The sequence below is a fragment of the Podarcis liolepis genome, assembly GCF_965112155.1.
Source record: "Podarcis liolepis genome assembly, chromosome: 6".
Lineage (NCBI taxonomy): Eukaryota > Metazoa > Chordata > Lepidosauria > Squamata > Lacertidae > Podarcis > Podarcis liolepis.
In genome coordinates this window covers 55900648-55922082 of record NC_139559.1, presented here as the reverse complement: position 1 = coordinate 55922082, position 21435 = coordinate 55900648, and the positions used below count along the sequence as shown (strand labels likewise).

The following is a 21435-nucleotide window of genomic DNA, read 5'->3' as shown; positions in this document are numbered from 1 at the left end:
AGCTGGTCAAGAAGTGGTTGCTGCTTTTTTTTGCCACTCTGAAAGTATTTTAATGGGTAGTTTTATTAGAGTTAAATCAGTGATGCTCACTATGCATTCATTAGGCAAGGCACTTCCTCTAATGCTGAGTTCTCACTTGGACAAATTACAGTATAATCTAATTTGTCCTCTAACCAGCATAATACATGTTGATTTAATTAATTAAAGAAAGACCAATTATTGTCTTGCTTTACACCAGCAGAGAATCCTGGTGAAGTTGGAGGATTTATTATGGTGAACTTCAAATACATTTTGCTGGTGGAACCACTGTATACCACACTTTTCTATCCTATGCTTTAGTGTTAGAGAATGAGCCAGTTTCCCTACAGGCTCTTGCAGTTATCTCCTCCACCTCCAGACCTGCCACAAGGAGGTGGTCAGAAGCTTTTAGGGTTTTTTTTGGAGTAACTGCGGTTTAGTGTGTTGTCCCAAACCCCAAACAGTGGTTAATTGTAACTATGGTTAGTGGAAACAAGTCAACTTCATAAACTGGGGCCTGAAGCTGGTTTGAATCTGTGCAAGGTGGTTCAAGACAATATGATGCACTCACCAGCATGTGTGGCCCGATCCTGAATGCTGCAGTCTTGCAGTCCATTGATGAATAAACACTTTTTGCCATTCTCATGTGCTTTATACCTGCCAAAAGGGGACATGCTGTCTAGCCCTGTAAGGAAAGAAAATGAGCCAAAGCAAGCATTAGACCAGGCATCCCCAAACTTGGCCCTCCAGATGTTTTGGGACTACAATTCCCATCATCCCTGACCATTGGTCCTGTTAGCTAGGGATGATGGGGGTTGTAGTACCAAAACATCTGGAGGGCCAAGTTTGGGGGTGCCTGCATTAAACACCTGCTGAAAAATTTTCTGTTTCGGCAAGCCTATCCAGACACATGATTTACTTACCTATATGTGTTTTAAAAGTTTTATTGATTTTATCTTTGCTTTTAATGATGTGGTCTTATGTATGGATCTTAGTTGTTTTATCTATAATTTTATTTTCTACACCATGTGGAGAGGTAGTTGTTTGTCTTTTGGATGAAGCAGTTTATAACTGTTCTAAATATATAAATTAAGCACTGATAGTCCATACTCTGCCTTTGGGTCTAGCTTCTGGTACAGATTAACCATGTAAATGGAAATGGACCATGTACATTTGGAACTATGTACATTTAGAAATGGATAATGAAGATGCAGTAGTTGAGATAAAATTATAAGCCTGAAAAGAATTCATTTCGCCAATTAGCCTGCCTTGGTAAACATCTGCAGTAACTAGTAATCTATAAAAATGGGAATGGGATTTGGTCATTTGACAGTGTTTCTTGAGATTTACTAGTAAAAGTATTTGTAACATTTCCCACTGGTAGTGTTAGAAACTGAGATATGAAAGCTAGGAGCTAAATGGCGCCTTAAAAATCTACACAACAACTGAATGTCTAGGTGCGCTTTTTATAGGAAGAATACAAAGCTGAAAATGAATGATCTGCAGTTCATTTTTCACATAGTCTAACCCTTCCCCTGCCCACCCCCCAGTCTTCTTAAGAGGGTCTCTTCTCCAGACTTCAGAGAGTAGATAGAAGTGGAGACACAGAAAAAGACCCTCTTTTCCTTCAATTCTGCAGTTTTAATCTGAAATCTTAAGTGCAGTACTGTGCCCAGAGCTCAGAAACTGCTCACACTAATGAAATTCTCTGTCGCAAAATGCTCCTAGAACAATGGGAGTTTCAAACACTGCCGACTAGTGTCATGAAAAGTCTACTTTAGCAGTGATTGTTAACATCTGCCAAGTCTGCTGAAAAATATGGTCATGCATGCCCCCCGTGTGTGTGTTTGCACACCCACAGCCATCGGCTACAACTTGCTGTAAGGTAACATCAGAACACATTAAGACGGTACATCATCTTAGACAAAACTGCCAAAAAGGCAGTGCGCCAAAATTAGAAATAAAATAAAGTGTTTATATATGCATATATTTATTTTCTTTAATAAAAATTATGTGTAATCAGTTTATTTAGGCATCGTTTTGGAGGATATCGTTTTAACATATCAGTTTCAATAAATATATATGGTTAAATATAGCTGAACACTGTGGCAATAGCAGTTGAGTTGTGAAAATTCTAAGGAGTTAAAATGTAGCCTTAGGCGCTTCAGCCACCTTAGGAGAGAAGGAGTTAACAGGTTAGCCCCCTTGGTTATTTGCTGCATGCTTCCTTGCCTTTAGGAGTAAAAAAGAAAGCGATGATAACATTGTGCCTGGGCTTGTCTCTGCTGAGTTTAGGGTACTCCTGGGGTTTTCGCAGCTAAATGTAAAGCAAGCTAGAACATGCTCACTCCTGATTTTCTTGTTTTTCTTTCGACCCTTTCAGTGCCCTGCAGGAATCATTAAATCAAAACTTCATGCTGATCGTCACCCATCGAGAAGTCCAGCGGGAGTACAACCTCAACTTCTCAGGAAGCAGTACCATTCAGGAGGTGAGTTCTGTCTCACAGCTGAAGAATAAATGTAGCTCATTATAACTAATGTCAGCTTTGTTAAAGAGGGCTTATGTATTCAGGCTGCAGACTTCCTTTCGTGTTTCGTTATTAAGTTTTTAGCTTTTAATTAACTGGATGATGAAAGATTACTGTAGGTACATCAGATGGTGTGACCTACATATAAAATTTGCATTAATTTTAGCCCAAAGCAGTAGTGTATTTGTTCCATGTTGCATTTTAGTAGCAAAATGCATTGCCAGAGATGAACTAGTGTTGTCTAGTTAGGCTCCCCCTGCTTTCTTTCTTGATTATATACTACTGTGTTTTCCTGTATATTCCTTGTGTCAAACACACTGCCATTGTGTTGTGTCATCTCGGCTGTGAGTGGAATGGCAGAGAAGTGGTGTCTTTTAAAAAATGATACCACTGTTATTCTGTAAATCAGCCAGCAAGGGGTGATGTTGCAAAGAACAGTCCCTTGCTGATTGATCCTTGAAAGGCAGATATACTTCTGAAAATAGACATTGCCCTCTATTTTAAAAGTTGAAATCCCTGTCTGTTCCATAGCATTGTATATTAAAATCAAATAACTTGCTTCGCTGTTTTTTGTGCTTATCACAACCCATTTGCAATGCATTATTCTATCCAGTTCAAAATCACGTGTTTCTCTTGAATATTTTCTTGTGATATTAAGCCAAACACCTTTAAACACAGATCACTTTGTATACATCAATGCCTTTCTGAAGGCATTAATGGGACAACTCTAAAGACTCTTCTATGTATGCACAGACCTCCATGCATGATGCTTGGATGTTAGCAGTTTTTCCACGGTTTCTTATTTTGAGTTGATTTTAGCACTAGTGCTGGTAATACTAAAAGCAAATCTCTGCTGTTTTAACATCAACTTTTTTGACTCTCAGCAACTTTAAGAGTGTAGGCAATCAAGCCTTGTATGTGCAACTGTGTTTGTCAGTGCAGAATGCATTAATCAATATTGTTTTTAGCTTCAGTGAGAAGCAAGCAAGTTACAAATGAGTAATTGAATTGGCTTTTATTGGCCTTGAAAGACCCTACGATATCATGTAATAGGTCCGAATGCTTGCATCCTATCACATTGCTTTGAGTACATTATAGCAACTGCTTGTGATGAACAGTGGCCTTACAAATAAACTAAATTTGGGATTCCAGTGAATTAACAAAACAATCAGAGTAGATCTGTTGTTGTCCTACTCTGACAATTGTAGCATTGTCTGACATTCCTACATGCCAAATGAAATTGTTCAGTGCTAACAAGGATTAAAATGTGGGGTCTTTAAGATGAAATCCCCAAATCTACCGTCTGTTAAGATCACATTAATTTCAGCAGAATGTGTGATGGGTGCATGAATTTAAGAATCAGGTTCTAGATCTGACTTGATCACATTTTATTTAACCAATTGAGGATTTTCACATTAGTTGGGGAGTGCCTCATTGAATAAAACAGCATTCATACAGATAGAGGTTTTGCCCATAAGAAGCCCAGTAAAGGTTAGGAATTAATTGATGTACTGCAGAAAATAGCAGTATGATGCTCAGAGGCATTTGCCCCTTTTTGGAAAACACCCCATCCCAGTGCTGCATGCCAAAAGAATCTCAAAAAGCAATTTGTGTTGTGAAATGAAGTGGGCTGTTTTTCTGTTTTTCTTTTCTTTTTAATGAACCTCTTGGTTGCGTGTAAAAGAGATCTAAACTGTAGACTTCTATTTTGCATTTCAGCTCAAAAATCTGAATTAACATTTTGCGCATTAGCAGTTAAACAGAATCAGTTGCCTTCTGTGAAAGGAAGTGTTAATTATTTAAAACATTATTATCTGAAGTTGTTACTGGTAAATTTGTCATTTCCTCTGTTTCAATTCAAATGTGGGTTTTTTTAAAATATCACAAGTTTACATATACTTTGTTATATACTTTGTTATACGGCAGTAATTGAACATGTGCAAGTTGCAGTTGTTGGCCACCAGAGGGCAGGAAGGACTATTCAATTATTCTCTAAAAATGCTATCCCGTGTTTTCAAATTAGCTTCCCGTATATTAACAAAAAGGAGTATAATGGCTGAGTTATTGTTTGATTTTCAGATAATTGGCATATTGCGTGAAGGAGACTTAATTTCACCCTTTAAAATTAAACAGGGAGATTTAAAAAGACATAAAATATTCATTAATGTTCAGTGATTATAAAGCAGTGGCATATATTTATTTTACCTTTATTACTGTTTCGATGGGAAAATACTGCAAATATTTCAGAAATCGAGTTGGCCATACTGACAAGTTGAAATGTTTAAGCAGTGTTAATGCAATCTACTCACACCTGATATCCTATGCAGAAAATTCAAAATGTCTACATCAATTATTAAAGGAAATACTTAACATTCTAGGAATGTTTCAGGCCTCAAGACAACTATTGGATGCAACTGTCTCTCCAGACTCAGTTACTTGGAATATTTAGGAGTATTTTAATGCCTGAATGACTGGCAAGCGATACTTTTTAAATTTATTTTTCCATACTAAGTAGGGTCATGAATATTTTTGTAGTGAGCTAATGATAAATCTGTTAGATTGGAAGACATGAATTTATATTCCTCCCCTAGTTTCAGGCACTTTGATTTCCTTTTGGAATGTACATTGAAGAGTGACAAAGAAACAAATGAATTGAAATTGAAATCCTGGTAAGAGAGTGGCTAAAAAAAATCAAGAAACATTTGCATGAGAGTTCCTTCTGCTCCCAGTTTGGCACTATGGTTCAAGAGAAAGAGTCTGTTTTTGAGAATGAGTGTGATGCAAGGTGACACTATGGTAACTTTATGCAGTGGTAGACTGCAGAACCTATGCTGGTCCTGAATTTAGGTACGAGACCAGCCTAGCTGAAAATTAAAGTCTGGAGGTCTTTTAACTGTGCACTCCTGCTGCATAGACACAGTCTTAGAATATAGATGGGGTTGGCAAAAACACATGTTTTATTTGGGTAGTCTTCTCCCAGTAAATTTCAGAACGGCAAGATGTAGTGTGTGTTAAATTGTTTTATATCTCCCTCCTTTGATAAAAGATTTACCGTATTTTTTGCTCTATAAGACTCACTTTTTCCCTCCTAAAAAGTAAGGGGAAATGTGTGTGCATCTTATGGAGCAAATGCAGGCTGTGCAGCTATCCCAGAAGCCAGAACAGCAAGAGGGATCGCTGCTTTCACTGCGCAGCGATCCCTCTTGCTGTTCTGGCTTCTGAGATTCAGAATATTAGTTTTCTTGTTTTCCTCCTCCAAAAACTAGGTGCGTCTTGTGGTCTGGTGCGTTTTATAGAGCAAAAAATACGGTAATTAGCAGTTCATGGTGCTCAAATGAAACATCACTTAATGCAGGATCTCTAAAACTGGAACCGTAGGGAACTGTCTTACATCGTGTCAGACCATTGGTCCAGCCAAGTCAGTATTGTCTACACTAACTGGCAGCTGCTGTCCAGGGGTTCAGGTGGGGGCCTTTCCCAGCCCTTCTTGGAAATGTCAGGGATTGGACCTGGGATCTTCTGCACGCAGAGGAGATGCTCTGCCACAGAGCTGTGGAAAATGAAGTGGGCGAGAGAGTAGGAGTCAAAATCTGGAAACAATGATTCCACATTGGCCTATTTGGAAAAATAGTCTTTGCCACAAGTTTCAGATTGATTGATTGATTGATTGATTGAGGGTGAAACTATGTGAGGATGATGAAACACGTATCTATTTGTAACATATGAGTTCTATCTTTCCATTTCATAAGTGTGTGTGTTTTTAAATCCTTAACACTTGCAACAGGATAGATACATGATTTAAGTTTCGGCAGATAAACATGTTAGTGTTCCAGTAGCGCATAGGCAGCTGCTCTCTCCATCCCTTGTAACAAAGCACAAGGTAACACTTGAATCACTGCTGTATGTCTGTCACCTGGTCCTATGCTTATCTCTTGCTATATGGCAGAAGATAGAATGGGGCACAGGAATTAGCACCATAGAATGATATATTGGTACAGTGGTGCCTCGCAAGTCGAAAAGAATTCGTTCCACGAGTCTTTTCGTCTTGCGATGTTTTTCGTCTTGCGAAGCACGGTCCGTCGCAACTGCGCCTCTTCAAGCTGCTTTAAAAAAAAAGCGCAAGACGTTTTCGTCTTGCGAAGCAAGCCCATAGGGAAATTCGTCTAGTGAAGCAATGCAAAAACGGAAAACCCTTTTGTCTAGCGAGTTTTTCATCTTGTGAGGCATTCGTCTTGTGGGGCACCACTGTACAACTGTGTAGAGTAGAGGACTATACGTTGAATCATTGCGATCTGAACACGTGGGAGTTATCAAAAATCACCATTTCCTATCAGAGTAAAATTTCATGAAACAAAGTTGTGATGTTCAGTGTATTTTGTCTTCAGAAGCTCCATACAGTGAACCTGCTTCCTTGGTGGTGGTGGTTTGTTTTTTAAATTACAAATATGCATACTGGGTATCATAATGGGATTTCTCTAAAACTAAATTAATTGTTTTATATGAATATATCATATTGACTTTCTGGAACAGGATTAAAACTCAAAGCAGCAATACTTAAAAACATGTCAAAACAGAAGTTCTGATTTATGTCAGACTGGTTATTTTAGCCTCGGAATATTAAGGGAAACAATAGTAAGGGAAACAAGCATATAGAAATCAGTTTAATTCATTTTAAAAGTGTTTCAGCTTGTGATTTTCAGCTTTTAAGAATTAATAATGTAAGCTGCAGTTTAGCCAGATAATCTGAAAGCCTGGTGTCCATGAAACATACACTAGGGCTTGAGAAAGAGATGTCATACCCTGTAGCAGCTGGTCCAAATCTAGGACAGAATATAGAAAAAGGAAAGTCTTAAGATGAACCATTCTAAGTCAGGTCATCAGGGGCAACTTCAAGTGTAAATATAAGAGAAAGGCCTATAGTATATAAGTTATCCAATCTACTACTTGTTCCTGACTTGTGGAGGGATTTGTCATTCTTGGAACTCTTTTCAGGCTGCTCAAAGAGGATTGATAGGATAAGAGAACAAAAAATGTGCAGGAGAGAGAATACTCACATCTCTGGATCATTACCTGTTACAAAAGGGGATTTGAGCAGCTTGGGAGGGATTGTCTGGACTAGGGATGGCATTCAACCAAATTTTACTCAAGAGTACACCCACTGAAATTAATGAGCAGGATTGTGTTAGATCCATTAAGTTTAATGGGTCTACTGTGAGTAAAACTTAGCTGAATAATGCCCTGGAGTGAACAACATGGTTCTCTCCAGATGTTGGGGTACAACTCCCAGTCAGCATGGCCGGTGGTCAGGGATGATAATAAATGCAATCCAGCAATATCAGTGTTGTCTTTTGTTGGTCTAGATCAGGCACCCCCAACCTTCGGCCCTCCAGATGTTTTGGACTACAGTTCCCATCATTCCTGACCACTGGTCCTGTTAGCTAGGGATCATGGGAGTTGTAGGCCAGAACATCTGGAGGGCCGCAGGTTGGGGATGCCTGGTCTAGATCACATTATAGACCATAATGTCAGGAAAGGCTTTGCTGGATCAAACTGAAGCCCATTTAATTGAGCATCCTCTTCTCTCAGTAGCCAATCAGATGCTTAGGGGAAACCACAAGCAGGGACTGAGTTAAGCAGCCTTATCCCCAGTTGTGTCCCCCCCAGCAACTTGTATTCAGAAGCATGCCATCTATGATCCTGGCAGTAGGGCACAACCATCATGGTTAGTAGCTGAATCTTCCGCAAATATTTCTAAACACCTTTTAAAGTCAGCCAAGTTGGGGGACTACATCCCATGGTGGCAAATTCCACAGTACTTCATTTTGTGTGTCTTGTATCTTCCAATACCCCTTTTTTCCCATGCCATGCATAATATTACACCTGCCTATCATGTCATCCCCCCACCTTACTCCACTTTTTCTAAAATCCCATATTTTGGTCACCCTTTTTCTGCACCTTTTCCAGCTTTACAATATTCTTTTTAAAGTAAGGTGAGAAGAACTGTACACGCCAGACTTTGCCACACCATGGATTTGTATAACAGCATTATGATATTGCCAGTTTTGTTTTCAATCCCTTTCTAAAGATCCCTAACATGGACTTGGCCTTTTTCACAGCTGCTACACACTGGGTTGACATTTTCATCAAGATATCTACCATGACTCCAATCATTCTTTCCTGGTCAGTAACTGCCAGTTCAGACCCTACTAGTTTTTTATGCAAAGCTAGGATTCCCCCTTGCTTAGATTGATTTGCATTTACCATTTTAATACCCATTCGCTAAGTTTGGAAAGATCCTTTTGGAGCTCTCACAACCCCCCCTTTGTTTTTTACCACCCTGAACAATTTGGCATCACCAGCAAACTTGGTGGTCTTCCTGCTCGGCCATAACTCCAGCACTTTTATGAACAACTTTAAAAGCACAGGTCCCAATATGATTCCTTTTGAGACCCGATTTGTTACATGGTTTTGTTGGGAAATTGTCTATTTATGCTTATTATCTGTTTCATGTTCTTTAACTAGTTACTGCACCTTTCGAGCAACAGGACTGATAGGTCTCTTTTATATCATCTCATCATCTTATATCATAGTGCATTTGGCGGGCTTCTTAGGCTCCTCACCTAAGGTTGAGAGGGAGTTATTTAAGAGGCAAAGACTCAGAAAAAACTGTGGTAGCTGATTTTGTTTCAGATTGTTTCTTCTAGCTGCTTTCCAGGTGGGCTAGAACACTAAAGCTGATGGAGGACTTGACTTGGGGAAGAAGGTGCATTAAGCTTCCAATTTTTACACCATGTCAGCCTATATCTTATATCAAGAACTGTTTATTTCATAAAATTTATACAGCCCTTGATTGTTTTTTTTAAAACCCTCAAAGCAATTTCCAGAGAGAATAAAGCAATAGTGATAAGTAAAAAAACCAAAAACACCACCCATAAAACAACTCTGTAAATCATTCAAAACTATTTTATTAGCTGCTAAGAGTTTGGGGTATAGGGGATTCCCAGGATTACATCTTTAACAGGATAAGAGGGGCAGGTTCATGGTGTTACTAAGTTTCAAGAATAATGGGATTCATCAACTCTTCACAGTGATCCAACATCTGCTTCACAAAAGGGGCAATCAAGCCAATCTTGGATTTACAGATAGGTCTTCATATTTTAAAGTGATGCTGATAAGGTGAGATGTTCAAGTCATATTTAGATCTCAAAATTCAGTTGAAGCATTTCTAGATGATGATACTTCATTGTGGTGGCCATGTAAATAATACTTTCCCATTCTGATTTGATAGGTATTGTCTCAGGTTTTTTTATACTTCTAGTATAGAAAGGATGTAAAGGTTTTCCTGTCCATATCCAGTATATTAAGAAATGTTTTATTTATTTGCCTTAATGGATTATTTACAATAGTAATGGCCATCATTACCTAACCAGCACCTTAGTCATACCTTTTTGATAAGGTAGGGTAGAAAAGCAGTTCAGGTCTCCCTCACCTGTCTCAAAACCCACAAATTTTCAGCTAAAGAAAGAATTACTTGACAAGAAGTTAGTTCATAGAATTCCAGAGAATGGTTGTCCTGTCCAACCACTTTTATAAGTCTGTGGAACACTAAATTAGGATCAGAATCTTCACATGACTCAGAACAGTTCCTTTGTAGTAGTGGCCCTGAGGCTGTAGGGCAGGGATGGAGAACCTATCATCCCTGACTCCTGACTATTGGCCATGCTGGCTGGGGTTGATGACTTGGAGCCAAACAGCATCTGGAGGACTATGGTTTCCCTTTTTCAACTGTAGGATGACTTCCCTGGGAAAGGAAGTTGTGGCAAGACACCCCTGTTTTGTTTGACTTTTGAGCTATCCAGTTAGGCTATGAATTGAGCTGGGACAATTAGAAATCAGTAGATACTTTTTGTTCTATCTTTAAGTAACACCAAATTGTATCTTTAGACAATTATTATTCATACTTACTGTATAGCGTGCCTTTCACCAAATGGCCCTAGGGTGGGTTTTCTGGGGGGACAGAATTAAAATAAGCATAGTGTACAATTATAATCCTAAAATCAAACTATAAAAATAATTAATATAGGAATAACAAAATAGCAGTACAGAGCAACCAGCAGTGCAGAAGTACAGAAGGCACTCACTCAACCAAAAGAGTAAAGAGATCCATCTTGATGAGTTGTCAGAAGCATACAGTGATGGTGCAGTGTGCCCCTTATAGGGTAGGTCCTTCCACAGTCTGGGGGGCACCACAAAGAAGGCCCCTCCCCACACCACTCAAACCACAGAAGGTTCAACCTCCCTTGCTGATCTTAGCACTGAGGCTGGTTATGGGAGGAGGCACTCCTTCATATAATTGCACCCAAGTTGTTTATGTCAAAGTTAATACTTTAAATTGCACCTCTTGGTGAACTGACAACTGGTGCAAATCTTTGGAAGCTGAATTTGCACTAGTTGCAGCTTCCAAAAAGTCTTCAAGGGCAGCTCCACATAGAGTGCATTGCAGTAGTCCCATCTGGAAGTTACCAGAGCATGTATCACTGTGGCCAAGCTGTCTTAAGTTATTGAGTTTCTGGGATTCTTGAGTTTCTGGGAAAGCAAGCTATAAATGATTCAAACAAATCAATAAATTCAAACAGGTCAGTCTACCACAAGTTCTAAGTAGCTACTATAGGTTAGAGTCAGGTTCTGCAGGACTGAAAGTGCTCCCAGGAATGACAAGTGTTAGTCTAACAAAGCCCAAAGCCTAGTGAGCTTTTATATCCTCAGGCAAGGTTTCCCATCTGTAGGGAATTTGTCAATGCAACCATTGAATGGCATTGGATTGTACCTTCTTCCAAAGGGACCCTAAGGAGAATAAATTGTTTAGGGTGACGCAAAGCGACCCCTTACTAAAAGTTTTGATCTTCTACATTAACAGTCTGGTAACTCAATGTCTTTTCTTAAAGACATATTTTCCAGCAGATTCAAGAACTATGAGAGTTTGAGTGCACGCTCAATATATTTAGATGAGGATTCACTGTCAGAGAACATGGGGGCTGCATCTGAATTACAGCGTTTGACGTGGTGGAACACAAATTGTTGAAGTGCATGGGGGGGATGAAGGGGGAGAATGGGGATGGTATGCTGTATGCCACCTTGCTCAATGTTTCAGACCAATAGGAGGTTAATATCACCTGTATATTAAGCCACAGATCCTGGTTTAATACACTGAACAAGACAGAATATAAAGTTGGCTTAATATTGTGGCTTGTTTGAATGTCATTAACTATAGTCCTGGATTCTTGCAGAATGGGGAAGCTATGGTTAAGTGCCAAATTCAGGTTTGTTTTGCCACTGATGTAATGGGAAGAGTGAAGTGGCAGAAAAGGAGCTGCCTGCATGTAGGTCCATGCTGCATGTGGTGCATAACCTGGATTATTAAACTTTGTTTTCATGTGACCATTGTGAGTAAAGAACTGGAGGATGGTAGAAACTCTGGATTAACTGGGTATTGTGTTATGTGTTACACTCATGGATAAAGTATCTTTTTTATTTGGCCACCAACCTACCTGCCACTTATTATCCTGTGTCAATCTAGTAAATTTACATGACATCATTGACTCTTAAGAGGTGGTGGTGGTGGTAAAAGGGAATAACAATATGATTATTTGAGACTTATGAAAATCTAATGTCTTAAAGTGGTATCGACAAAGTTCCATAAACTTTATCAGAAACCATAGATACATTGTTTGTGGTGCAGAGTGTTTTGGTTTTGTTTTGTTTTTTGTACATTTGGGTTTTTTGTGTGTTCAGTCCTTCCTGTATAAAGGAATGCTGCTCCTAAAGGATCTCCTAACTATCAGGGGGTGGTAGCTCTGGTGGTAAGGTGGTAGCTGGAAACTCCCTGTGCCTACATGGATGATAGCTAATAATTTTATTGGATCCCAGCCATTGACTGGAGCTTCTGTAGATCAGAGATCATTTTTGTTTGGTTTTGTTGATCTGAACTGTGCTAGGATGTCAGTATAAAATAGTTCTTATGAAATACCATTCAGTGGCAGAAATGATTTGTACTGGTTTGTAGAAAGTGCGTCAGACCTTGAACTTTATTTTTTTCATGCTCTTTTGCTGTATCTGTAGAAAATGTAGATATTCGCAATAAGCCAATCAATGTGTTGAAAAGTAGACCTAATCTGTACACAAAGTAATTGGAAGAATATCTGGGGTTTTCCACATTCAACTTACCCAGGTAAGGGTAAGTAAGGCTCCTTAACAGCAAAGGCTCTGTGCCAACTCCAAATCTACATAGGTGCTCACACCCACCAGCCAGCACTGCATGTGGGTACCCCAATAGGATACTAGTTTACTCAGCAGAGAGGAAAGAATTTACAAGACTAAGTCTAGTCTCTCACTATGCTAAACAGCTGGTCAGCACTATTTATAGTAACCAAATGGGGCTTGCATACAGTATCCTGGTGCTGAATCTGGCAGGGTAATTACATTAAAAGGAGTTGGTTTGTGCCTATTTCCCATTCAGCTAGGATCTGTGTGCAAAGAGTTGCTTCAAGAAGTATATGACAACACCCACCCTTGGACACAGGGGCATAAAACAATATTAAAAAATATAATTTTGTATATTGCCTTTTTAAAATTTACCAGTAATAAGTCATTATGTTCCATGACTGTATCCAAAAAGAAAGGAAAATTTTGTGGTTTTTTCTTTGAACAGCAGAACACCCCTTCCCCCAATATTGCCATACCACAAATTGATTTTGGAATTCTGTCAGGGTGTTATTCAGCTAAGTTTTACTCAGTCGGCCCACTAAAATTAATGAAAATGACTAAGTTATGGACATAAATCTCAGTAGTTGTACTCTGAGTAAAACTTAGTTGAATGTCACTCTTTAGTTTCCAAAGCTGGTTACCATTTGACATGAGATATGCTCTTCAAAAGAGACAAAGTGTATAAACTTTGTTGACTTTATTGAATCACCTTTATGGTTGTTTAATCCTGGCCCTTAGTTGTACCACTTGGATGGAACGTTAATTTTTAATCAAAAATTATTTTAAAACAGATGAATAAATTTTCTTTTTACTTCTTTTTCGCTTTAGGAAAGCTAAACTTGTAGAACTGAGTATTTTTAGCGAAAGGAGTAGATTGTACGACGGTTTTGAAATATTATGCCTCTATCATCAAGTAATACCCAAGGCACACATTTTAAAAATTCCTAACTGTACTCTTGAAACACAATGTGAGAATTAGCAAATCGTTTCAACATGATAAGTTGTGCTTTTCAAATATCAATTCAATTCATGCTAAAAAGGGAACATAACATGCTGTGAACATGGCCCTGAGTCATCTTACTCTTCAACAACTGCATGTGAACGAGAATATATTAGTAAATGTATTTTGTAGACCAGTAGCACATTGCACAGCAGGTAAGAAAAGAGACCTTGCAGGTAATGAACCCACTATGTGTATCTGTTTGGATGGGACAGATCTGAGATGCTTAGAATATACTAATGTCTGGGTGTAGTTTGGCGTGTTAAAGGCATAGGTATATCTGTGCAGCCATGAATCCTTATGGACTTTTTAATACATAACTGAAACAATGAAGCTGATAAAACAAACGGCATTAAAAAACAACCACACTTCTAATTATTAGATAAAGCATTGTATTGCTAGAATATATTTCATAACCTGTAATTCATGTTGCTGATTACTTCGAAAGGCGTAGCTTTTAAATAAACCATTTTCAGTTATCAGAAACTAATAAACCAAGACATATTTATATGCAAGAAAAGGCAGAGAGTAAATAATTGCACTGGTGACCAATACTGTAATAATCCTGTTTTACAATATGCACTTGACAGGTTGTAATAGTGCTAATTGAAGAGACTAATTCACACTTGCTTCATTCTATTCAAAGGCAAAATCAGCAGCTTGTTTTGCTTTTGACCAGATGGTCCTGATGAACACCTACTGTGCACTTTAAGTGCTTTACTAGAATTACAAAGGCTGGGGGGCTGCGTCCAACTCGGAATGATTTGAGAAGAAGAGGGGGAGAAACCCCTTCGGTGCTCAATGGATTTGGTGCAACTAAATTAATTCTAGTGGGCCCATTACACATTGAGCCCCTTTTCAAAGTCCTGAGCCTCCTCGTTTGTTCTGTAGCAACGAGAAAGTGAAAGGCAGATTACTGCAAACAGAAATAAAAAAAAACTGCTCTGAAAGGGAGAAAAGAGGCCTTGAAGCCTTTTCATATCATTTTGGGTTTTTCAAGTGCGTTATTTTTGGGGAGGGTGGATGTCTGAAAAGCCAATTGGGGTTTTTTTGTTTTAAAGTGCGCTATTTAAGTACCATGAATATAAAAGCAAGAGCAACAGTTGACTGAGTTTACTGTGGTAAAGCTTTGTGTCCCAAGGATGAATCAAATTCATTATAGTCGGCTCTTTGTATTTTAATATGAATGTGAGGTTAGTTTCACAAGACTGTGTCTGTTTAGGATAATTATAATTTAATATTTTCCTTTTTTTGGTAAAATTAGCACAGTAGAGGTCTGAAATTCCAACCAGAAGCCAGATTTATTATTATTAATAATCATCATCATAATTTTTTTTAAAAAAAGAAATCAGACTTTGAAGTATCCAGAGAGTTTAAAACTCAAAAGGATGCTAATTTCCAATGAAAAGAGAGGCTTTTTCCAATTGCATTGAAGCAGAGATTATTATAACTAATTAGAAGTCACACATCTGTTAGTCTTTGGTTTGTGAGCACTTGTGTATGGCTCCATGTATGTATATGTGTATGTGTGTGCATGGAGAAAGTTATATATGTTGAGAGAGAGATGCACAAATACCTGTTTTTCGTAGTCCAAATCATACATGTTTATGTATAAATGGCCATGTTATTTAATGTTAGAAATACATAGTCATGGATGTTGTTTTTGGACATATTAAAAAATCATTGATATATGCTTTTTTTATAAAAAAACAACAACCGGCAACTTGGTCTTCAAGGCTCCTAAATTGGGCCCTAAGTTTGCTAATCGCTTTACAGAGAACTGTAATAAAAAAATATAAGCCAGTATTGTGATTAGTCAAAAACTTTCGAAATGTTCTTTAATGTAAACCTGACAGTATAATGCTTGCTTTTGAAAAGGTGTTAGTGTGAAATGATAAAAGTGTACAACTGCAGTTCACAAATAATCAGGGTGGTCAGAATTGCAACACTTATGCCATTTCCCTTGTAAGTGAATGTGTGTTTAGATGAAATATGTGTAAAGATTAAACTTGAAATCTAAGTTTCGGTGACACATTTTATAACACAACATTATTATTTTTTCATTTGGTAAATATGTAGGCACTTTGCATTAAAAAAAATCCCTGAATAAAACAATAATTTTTAAATTATTTCAACGTGCTTTTAAAATATGCCTGTATATCAAACATAATATCTTGAGGAGGTGGGGGAGGAGATAGGAGAAGAAAGGGAAAAGAGGGTTGATTTTTGATGTACAATTAAAATGCAAGGGGGAAAAGCCTTATTCCCCTCTCCCAATACTGTCTTTTAGGTAACAATGATTAGCCTTATTAATCTGGTCATTTTTCACCTTGCCTTTTAAAAGTAGATTTGAGAAGAAGATGACTTTGTACCATCAAACAATCCAATTATATTGATAAGTAGGGAGGTGCTAATGAACTGTTAACTCTGACAAAAGTTTTCTGTAAACTTGAGTTAAAAATAATCACCAATTTGAAAGTATTCATTAAGAGATATTTCTAATTGCTTTAAAAGTTAAAGTATGTGTCGAGTATTGTAAATGTATGCATACAAAGAATAACAAACAAATATGGTTAGGATAAATGTGAAAGAAATATCTCACAGTGTAGTGAGGCCCTAAATTTTTTAAAAATGAACATCATTATGGGAATCATTTTAAGCCTGTATTTAAATTTTTACTGACTCCTGATCTTACAACATGCTGTCTTTTTACTAGTTGGGCATACGTATAATATTAAATACAATGACATATTGCATTAATGGTATCAGGGCAATTCACAGGTGAGAGTCAGTTCAGTGTGGCCCTACCAGTCACTGACATTAGCATGTAAACTACCACCATAATATTATTACAGTTGTACCTTAGTATCACATTTTCTCTGATCTGAACAGTCTGCTTGCTATCTATCTTCTGTCTAAAGTGTTAGTTCTGAGGCATGAATGCTGCTTTGTTTTCAGCTGTAAATAGGACTTAAAGAATCCAAGATGGTATCAGAGTGTACTAATTGCACCTACCCATTTCGAAATGTGCTTTTATTGTAAGAATAAAATGCCCTAAAAACTCTTTGTAGCAAAGTTATTCATTTGTCAACATATAAAAATCATGGGTGTAGATTAAACCACCACGAAGCTCATTTAAAGGGTAATGCAGCCTCATAATCACCCCCAATAAATCCCTGTTACTGTTTTTAAAGCTCTCAGCAAACATTTGCAATAAGTGGCCAAATTTATGCCTTGCTTTGTGGTTGTTGCGTGACCAGACAGAGTGGCACAGGATTGTTTTAAGATTTTTACAGCTGCAAGGGAAAAGCATCTGTTCTTAGAAAATCCAGCATTGTTTAATTTTGACACTGACTCTTCCATGCTGTTTGTACCAGGGTCTGGATTAGGTGGCACCAAGATGAAATTTCTTTTAAGTTGCTTCCAAATGCAGCTGTCACCATACATGGCCTGGTAGATAAAGCAAAGACGCTACAGCTAAAACAAGCATCTTTGTGCTGGGTCATCACAGTAGAAAAGCTAGGAGGGAGGAATGCTAATATTGTATCTCACAAATAGCTAGAGCATTAGTCTTAAATCAGTGGGGGGAGGGTAGAATAATAATTTTCCTATAATTGTGATAATAAGGTTGTGAACTTAACACTTGCTATAAGTGATGTCCTCAAGAAAAGGAACAAATTGATTTTTAATATGGGTACATCATTGCAAAACCCAAGTAGTATTTAACAGCAACATGTTATTTAACAAACACATGCATTTAATAGTAGTATCAAGCAATTTACAGCAATCTCCTGAGTATTTTTTTTTTATCATTCTGACCCAATTTTCAAATTTTGTAAAAATAACATTTCATTTCCCACAAACTTCCAGAATTGCATGCATTTCTGTCCAGCTGGTGCAACGTAAATGATACAAAGCCAACATGTGACTGCCTGCCTGTATTACAGAATGTTTAATTTGTTAATGAATTGAGAATCTTTAATCATAGATGAAAGCTTTTGTAATGATAAAACATCTCCAACAATGTATATTGAAGACATTTAAAAGAATGCACTTAACAATAGACAACCTTCATTTTTTTATATGCCCATTTTTGAAGATAGGGGGAATGCTCCCTCAATCCCAATATTCTTTAGAAGTATGTAAAACAGTCAGATTTAAAGCTATAGTTCATTTAAAGGTAAAGGTAAAGGGACCCCTGACAGTTAAGTCCAGTCGCGAATGACTCTGGGGTTGCGGTGCTCATCTCGCTTTACAGGCCGAGGGAGCCGGCGTTTGTCCTCTCCACAGACAGTTTTTCTGGGTCATGTGGCCAGCATGACTAAGCCGCTTCTGGCGAAACAGAACACTGACACCAGAGCAGCGCACGGAAACGCCGTTTACCTTCCCGCCAGAGCAATACCTATTAATCTACTTGTACTTTTGGACGTGCTTTCGAACTGCTAGGTTGGCAGGAGCTGAGACCGAGCAACGGGAGCTCACCCCATCGTGGGGATTTGAACTGCCAACCTTTTCATCGGCAAGCCCAAGGCTCAGTGGTTTAGACCACAGCGCCACCCGTGTCCCATAGTTCATTTTCATTAGTGCATTGAAGGCATACTCTGTTAGGAAGGATAGGTTGTATGGTAGGGAGAATATTTGACTAAGTTCTGCATCTTTGGTTTGTCAAGAAGGTCATGTAGTGGACACTGTTGGGCGTGTTTGGGGCAGGGGGTGGAGTGGGGGAGAATATAAGGGGGGATATAAGGTTCACATTACTTCTCTGCCATGGTGTTCTCTGGGTGACCTTTCTCATATGGTGGTTATATTCACCATCTGGAATTCCTCTGGGGAAGAATGGGCCAGAAATGAAACAAATAATCATTTGCAGTTTATGTTCTGGAAGCATATGCCCAGTGTAAGACCTTGAAACATCAAACTATAAAGCAGCTGATCTGATTAATGTATGGCGATCAGTTGCATCTCCAACCCATTGTAACTGCAGAGCACCTAGCAGTTCTGGTAGAGCTCAGGTAGATGAAGCACTTAGAATCTAAGACTTAGACGCTGCAAGCACTGATTGAAAGGTGTTGCAAGATGACAGAAAATAAAAATAGGATTATTTAACTTTTTTAAAAGCCAAGTTATATCTTGCCTCTCTATATAAAGATACCCAAGACAGCCAATGATATATAAAAATCCAAATTATATATTAAAAAACCCTAAGTGCAGGTTAGATAGAAGATAAAACACAAGTCAAGTAGATTAAACACATGCCAGAATAAGTCAAAGCGGAGAGATCAACTATGAAGCTAACACACGTCTCTAAGGGCTGGGAGTATTAAAATTATTTCAGGTGGTCTTCCCAAACATACTTCAGATACAGGTATAAAGAAGGACCACACCAGCTGATGTTAGAGAGTGGGCAAGAGATGGTCTTTAAGTATCCGGGCCTTAAATGATTATGGCATTAAAGCTAGATGCTTTATCAAGTGGTTTACAAATACAGTGGTACCTCGGGTTACATACACTTCAGGTTACAGACTCTGCTAACCCAGAAATAGTACCTCGGGTTAAGAACTTTGCTTCAGATTGAGAACAGAAATCGTGCTCTTGCGGCACGGCCGTAGCAGGAGGCCCCATTAGCTAAAGTGGTGCTTCAGGTTAAGAACAGTTTCAGGTTAAGAATGGACCTCTGGAACGAATTAAGTACTTAACCCGAGGTACCACTGTATATTGTGATCTGGGATCAAAGAACACTCTGTTGAGAGATAGCAAGGATCTGCAACCCTCATGAAATAAGCAACTGCAGCAGTTGCATCTGGAGAAAAAGTGATGGAGGTAATAGGAACACAGTAGGCTAACTTTGAGCAAGAAAGTCTAGATCCAGTCTACTTCTATTATGATTATTACTACAATTAATTACCCACCCTTCACTTCAAGGTCCCAACTTAAAATTGCAGAAGATGGGCACTTAAATATGCATGTCAAAAGCCAGGGTAAAGTGGAGGGTCTTCAGCATTTGCTGGAAGCTGTATAATGAAGATGCTAGATATCTTTGTGAGAAGCAAGTTCCACAACTTAGGGGCTGCCACTGAGAATGCCCTCTCCCAGTCCACCACCCTCTGAGCTTCTGAGGACAGTGGAAGAACCAAGAAGTTTCCCTCCACTGATCTTAGCACCCGAGAGGGTCTTTAGGGGAGGAGGCATTTCAGTTTGGGGGGCATTTAGGGCTTTAAACACTACCACGAGTACCTTGAATTGGGCCTGGAAACGTACTGGCAGTCAGTGCAGCTGCTTTAAAACAGGGGTTATATGAGATCCGAACCCCAGCCAGTAATCTGGCCACTGCATTTGGGACCAATTGAAGATTCCGAGTCATTTTCAAGGGCAGCCCCCGTAAAGTGCATTATAATAATCCAGTCTGGAAGTTAGCAGCACATGGAGAACAGCAGCCAAGTCATCCAAAAGGGGCCAAAGCTGGGGAACCAGACAGCTGAAAAAAGGCACTCTTAGTCATTGAGAGCACCTGGGCCTCCGGGGACAATGCCAACCTGTCTGCCCACCTCCTGGATATGAGAACTCAGGGCATATTAACACCTTTGTCTTTTTAGATTCAGCTTCAGTTTATTGGCCTACCCAGCCTATCACTGCCTCCCAGCACTGGTCTATCACTTCAGCTGCCTCTGTGCGATCCTTGCCCAAGAGCTGTTTAAAAGCATAAGAGAGTTAATATTTTTGGATGAGAATATTTTTATAGTGCATACAAGTTTTGAAAGTTGCAAACTTTATAGAAGAATCAATGACATTGATAGTGTAGGGGGCCCTAGTAGAGTGGAGTTCAGCTTATTTCTTCTGAAGTTTATATTATTTACACTTGATGTTAAGGACCAAACTTGGCAAGATGCTGGGATCCATATGGTCAGGCTCTCAACATATTCCCCCATGAAATGTGGCTAAGGACTGCACTGGATTTAGGATGGTGTAAGCAGTTCCCCTACACAGAGGACGCGGGTGGCGCTGTGGGTTAAACCAGAGAGCCTAGGACTTGCCGATCAGAAGGTCGGTGGTTCGAATCCCCGCGACGGGGTGAGCTCCCGTTGCTTGGTCCCTGCTCCTGCCCACCTAGCAGTTGGAAAGCACGTCAAAGTGCAAGTAGATAAATAGGTACCGCTCCGGCGGGTACCAGAAGCCGCTTAGTCATGCTGGCCACATGACCCGGAAGCTGTACGCCGGCTCCCTCGGCCAATAAAGCAAGATGAGCGCTGCAACCCCAGAGTCGGCCACTACTGGACCTAATGGTCAGGGGTTCCTTTACCTTTTTTAAGCAGTTCCCCTACACAGAGCAACAAACTGAGGGGACTCATCATCATCATCATCATCATCATCATCATCATCATCATCATAATATCCCAATATTTATTCAGGTATCTACTGACTGAGAAGACCCATAAAAAGCAATATTTAGGGTGCAGAACCAAATGTTCTCCTTGCTCTGGGCACCATTTTACCAATGTCTGCCCCTGGCATGGGTTTGTACATTAACAGGAGCAACAGCTCTCTCACCTTCTGTTTCTGTCTCTCTGTTTGTTCCTAACTTTGACCTATTTACAATCAAAATTTCCCCACCCAGTTGCTTTCCTAGGA

At 39.0% G+C, this 21435-nt stretch overlaps 1 protein-coding gene across 1 annotated transcript in view; it reads left to right on the top strand.

Moving 5' to 3' along the window:
• Positions 1–21435, top strand: part of FAF1 (Fas associated factor 1) — a 164987-nt gene that overhangs the window by 37732 nt on the left and 105820 nt on the right. Inside the window, exon 7 of the mRNA XM_083509595.1 lies at positions 2402–2507. Coding sequence (XP_083365721.1) covers positions 2402–2507 — 106 coding nt within the window. The remainder of the gene's footprint in view (positions 1–2401; positions 2508–21435) is intronic.